Source organism: Otolemur garnettii, unplaced genomic scaffold, assembly GCF_000181295.1.
Source record: "Otolemur garnettii isolate 467f Iridium unplaced genomic scaffold, OtoGar3 scaffold00001, whole genome shotgun sequence".
Lineage (NCBI taxonomy): Eukaryota > Metazoa > Chordata > Mammalia > Primates > Galagidae > Otolemur > Otolemur garnettii.
Window position 1 is genome coordinate 29047812 of NW_003852396.1, and position 4584 is coordinate 29052395.

At 52.5% G+C, this 4584-nt stretch overlaps 1 protein-coding gene across 1 annotated transcript; it reads right to left on the minus strand.

Moving 5' to 3' along the window:
• Positions 1 to 274: 274 nt before the first annotated feature.
• P2RY6 (pyrimidinergic receptor P2Y6) lies at positions 275 to 1276 on the minus strand. Its single transcript, XM_012804013.1, has one exon. It carries the CDS (start codon positions 1259 to 1261, stop codon positions 275 to 277), a length of 987 nt encoding a protein of 328 aa, XP_012659467.1. The 5' UTR covers positions 1262 to 1276.
• Between the last annotated feature and the right edge of the window lie 3308 nt (positions 1277 to 4584).

Below are 4584 nucleotides of genomic sequence, written 5' to 3' on the forward strand. Positions count from 1 at the left end.
TTTCACACTATATTTTTGTGAGCAGCTTAACATAGTTTTACCAACTCTCCACAGCTGATTGGGGGCTTCCCAAGAGCCAGGCCCAGGCCTGTTTGTCTCTGTGCCCATAGAGCCTGGTGAGATTCTGGGATCTGTGAGGGAACTAACTCCATGCCCAGCTGAGCTGGGCTCTATAATTTTCTGCGTGGTTTGGGGTATGTGGGACTTCTGGTACCCTGGCCACAACGGCAAACATAGTAGCCACCCAGGCCCAAGGTGTCCTGCCGCAGTGGACTCAGCGACCCTGCCTCTGCCACTTGGCTGTGAGTTTCTGTATTAGCTCATGTGGTCGCTGGCGGAACTTCTTCTGGGTAAAGTAGAAGAGGATGGGGTCCAGCATGCTGTTGGCACTGGCAAAGGGCCGCATGACTTTGTAGGCAGCTGCGAAGGCCTCCAGCACAGGGCAGGGGACACCTGGTGTAGAGCGGACTGCCAGGTAGGCCGTCTTGGTGATGTGGAAAGGCAGGAAGCTGATGGCAAAGGTGGCTGCCACCACCACAGCCATGCGGGCTGCTTTAGTACGCCGCTCCTGGGCCACAGGCCCTGCCGGGCCACCCTGGCGGCACAGGCGGCGAGCCAGGAGACAGTAGCAGGCCAGCAGGGCTGCAAAGGGCAGCAGGAAGCCGATGATCGTAAGGGCCATGCCGTAGGGCATGTAGTGGGTGGCCAGGGCGGGTGGGCTCAGGTCATAGCAGACTGTGCGGTTACGCTGGATGCCTGTGGCGGCAAAGACAGCTGTGGGCAGGCACTGGGCTGTCACAGCGAGCCACACAGCTACACACACTAGCCAGGCAGCCCGGCAGCCCCCACGCTTGTGCCAGAGAGCCAGCGGGTGGCAGATGCCCAGGTAGCGCTGGAAGCTGATACAGGTGAGGAAGAGGATGCTGCCGTGCAGGTTGGTGTAGAAGAGGAAGCGCACCAGGCGGCAGGCGAGGTCACCAAAGGGCCAGTGGTCACCTTGGGCATAGTTGTAGATGAGCAGGGGCAGGGAGCAGCCATATAGCAAGTCAGCCAGGGCCAGGTTTAGGGTGTACACAGCCGTGCGGGTCAGGGCTCGGCGGGATGTGCAAATCTGGACAATGACACAGACGTTCAGTGGCAGGCCAGCCGCCAGCACCACCGAATACACTGGGGGCAGCAGCAGTCTCTTGAAGTTCTCATGGTAGACACAGTTGGTGGGTGGCAAGCCCAGAGCCCGGCCTGTGCCATTGTCCCACTCCATGGCTGCCCACCTGGGTTTCCTACATTTGAAGAGGCTGGGGAAACAATATACAGCCTGTCAGTGACATGCTTACTCACCACCAGAGGCCCCAGTCCTCTCTGGGCCTTGATCTCCCCATCTGAACAATGAGGGCACCGACTTTGTCATCTTTTATACTCCCCACTCCATGGAGGCCCCACACCGCTCTCGCTTCAAGGAAATGTGGACTACAATAAAGCTCAAACTTGGGAGAGATCCAGTTTACATTCTTTCTATAGTATTCCTTTCCCTTCGGACTTCCTAGTGAACTTCCTTTTTTTTTTTTTTAGAGACACAGTCTCACTTTGTTGCCCTCGGTACAGTGCTGTGGCCTCACAGCTCACAGCAACCTCCAGCTCTTGGGTGTAGGGGATTCTCTTGCCTCAGCCTCCCAAGTAGCTGGGACTACAGGCGCCTGCCACAATGCCCAGCTATTGTTTTTGGGTTTTTTGCTTTTTTTTTGGTTGCAGTTTAGCCTGGGCTGGGTTCAAACCTGCCACCCTCGGTATATGGGGCCGGTACCCTACTCACTGAGCCACAGGCGCCGCCCTTCCTAGTGAACTTCTATTCATTCTTCAAAACCCTGGTCATGTCTCCTTCTCTGTGCTAGTAGAAATCTATGGAATTGGGTTTCAATCCCAGCTGTGCTATGTATTAGCTCTGGGAGCTTAGGGTGGTAATCTACCTTCTCTGAGAAATGGGGAAGTGTTGCACCCACCTCTCAGGGATGTCATGAGGTTAGAAGCACTAATCATGCTATGCAGAGCTGCCCCTGGGCCCCTGGGGTGTGGAGATAGGGTTCTGTGTGTTTCTCTCAGACTGGGAAACTTCTGAGGAGAAATATCAGGTCTGGTGTCTCTCTGTGTCTTACAGCCCAGCCCAGGGTACAGGACAGAGAGGGCCCTGATACCTTTTAGTTAACCAGTAGAATGGTCCTCATATCATGAGTCCTCTGAGGAGTCTTCATCATAGCCCAAACTCTGCCTTCCAAAGCCAAGGCCCTGCTTTTGGGCACAGTCTTGCTTTCTGTGTGATAGGGATTAGAAGGAGGTGATTCAAGAGTTCCCTAAGGCCTCCTTGCATGTGTCTGTCACAGCCACTGGCACCACAGCCACACTCCCTGTTGGCCAGAGTAAGAACAGTTTCTTTGAAAGCAAATGGGTGAGGCACCAAGGCAGCAGGTTACTTCACAGAGAATGAAATGCAGGCAGCGTGAGGGAAAGGGACTACTCAATATTTCTCTGTGGGTTGGAAGCAGAGTCTAGACCAGACCCAAATGCCTCACCCAGAGGAGGCAGCTTAGTGTAGCTCACAGACATGGGATGTAGAGGTTACATACCCAGCCCAGAGCTAGGCAGGCCTGAGTTCAATTGTTGGCCCTCTCTCTTCTAGGCTGTATGATAACCCAGGTCATGTCACACATCTTTTCTGGACTAGTGTCCTCATCAGTAAAACGTGCCATGGGTCTGACATTCAGGTGCTTAATATGGGCCATGCCATTGAAACCTACACCTTGTCTTGTGACCTCCTATCCTTTCAGGCTGAGTTCTGGGGGCACCAGCAGCACAAGTGCCTTAAGGGCTTAACAAGTTCTCTAATGAGGTAAGTCTGCCTCCTAGATACTTGCCTCTAAACTGACTTTTCCACTTACTGATGTCTACAGAGAATTTGTAACTTACATCCAACGGACCTGTAAGGCTGAGCCTTTTATATAATGAGTCTAAGCTTCCTCTCTCCCTGATTTACAGATGGGAAAAACTGAGGCCCAGAAAAAAAAATGAAGGCCTGCAGATGCACCCAGTGGATGGTAATGTCTTGAGGTCAAATATACTCTGGGACCAGACGCCAGTTTCAGATCCCAGCGCTGCCACGTGTGAACTATGTGACCTTCACACATGATGTAACTTCTGTGCCTCAGTTTCCCATCTGTAAAATGTGGTAATATATTATCTGCCTCATAAAGTTGCTGTGAGGATCAGTTCCTGGCACAGGGCCAAATGCTAGCTGTTTTTAATATACCTGCTAAGTAAGGTTATAGAATTTTAGAGAAGTTGTATTATCATAAGACATACTCCTCCCAACTTAAAATTTGATTTTGATGAAACTATTTTACCTATATCCTGGGCAAAATGTTAATGTTTGGATTCTTTATTTATTTTTTAGCATTTTTATTTATTTTTTTTTGTTTGCCCTTGCTAGAGTACAATGGCGTCACAGCTGACAGCAACTTCCAACCCCTGGGCTTAGGCGATTCTCTTGCCTCAGCCTCCCAAGTAGCTGGGACTACAGGTGCCCACCACAATGCCCAGTTACTTTTCTTGCAGTTTGGCTGGGGCTGGGTTCGAACACGCCACCCTTGGTATATGGGGCTGGTGCCTACCCACTGAGCCACAGGTGCCGCCCTAATGTTTGGATTCTTTAGTCTGCATCTCACATCACCTTAAGTTATCAACAATTCTTTGCAGGACTTCAGCCCACATGCGGGGAGTGCTGGGTGCCCAGCCAGGATGGGGCAGACACGGGAGGGAGGCCAGAGGAAGGAGCACAGTCTGTTCCCCATGGTGTCACCAGGAAGACAGGATTATAAAAGCAAGAGAGGTTTGCTCTTCATTGGTTAGGCCATTCTCTCATTTACACATTCATTCTCTGGTTTTCACACACCAGGCATTTATTGAGTACTCACTGCCAGCTAGATAAGAGCACAGAAGATGTAGAGTTACAGATGTGCTGGTCTGAGGGAGGAGGCCAGTGTGAACCATAAGACCAGAGGGACTTTGCAGAGGAGAATGAAGGATAGTTGAGGAGGAGAAGGGGGTAAGGATGACCAAGGTGGGGGGAAGGTGTGGCAAGCAGGGCCTGAGAGGAGGTCAGTCTGTCAGGGCAAAGGAGGAGAAAATGGATAGAAGGGTGCTGTGTCCCTAAACTGCCCTTTGGGAGGCCTCACCCTCAGACTCCACTCCTAGGGAGAGCCCTCTGTCTCAAGTGATTGGAGACTGAAGTTCTTTTCTGCTCCCACTGCCACCCCTCCACCCCCACCTCACTTAACTCCCTGGTGAGACAGGCCCTCTAGAGACCACTTCCCCTTCTTGGAAGAAGGCAGGGGCTGGCTGCAGGCGGAGATCCAGGGAACCATCCTGCCCTCTGGCAGACCCGCAGGGCTGTGCAAAGAAAGACAGGCCTGGTCGCCTCCCTCCCCCACCTGGCTCCCTCATCCACTGTGACTTCTGAGGACCTGGGAGAGCTGAGCTGTTGTCCTAGTTCCTGGCAGGGGCTGGTCTCAAGGGAGGGCTCACTTGGCTCCTACC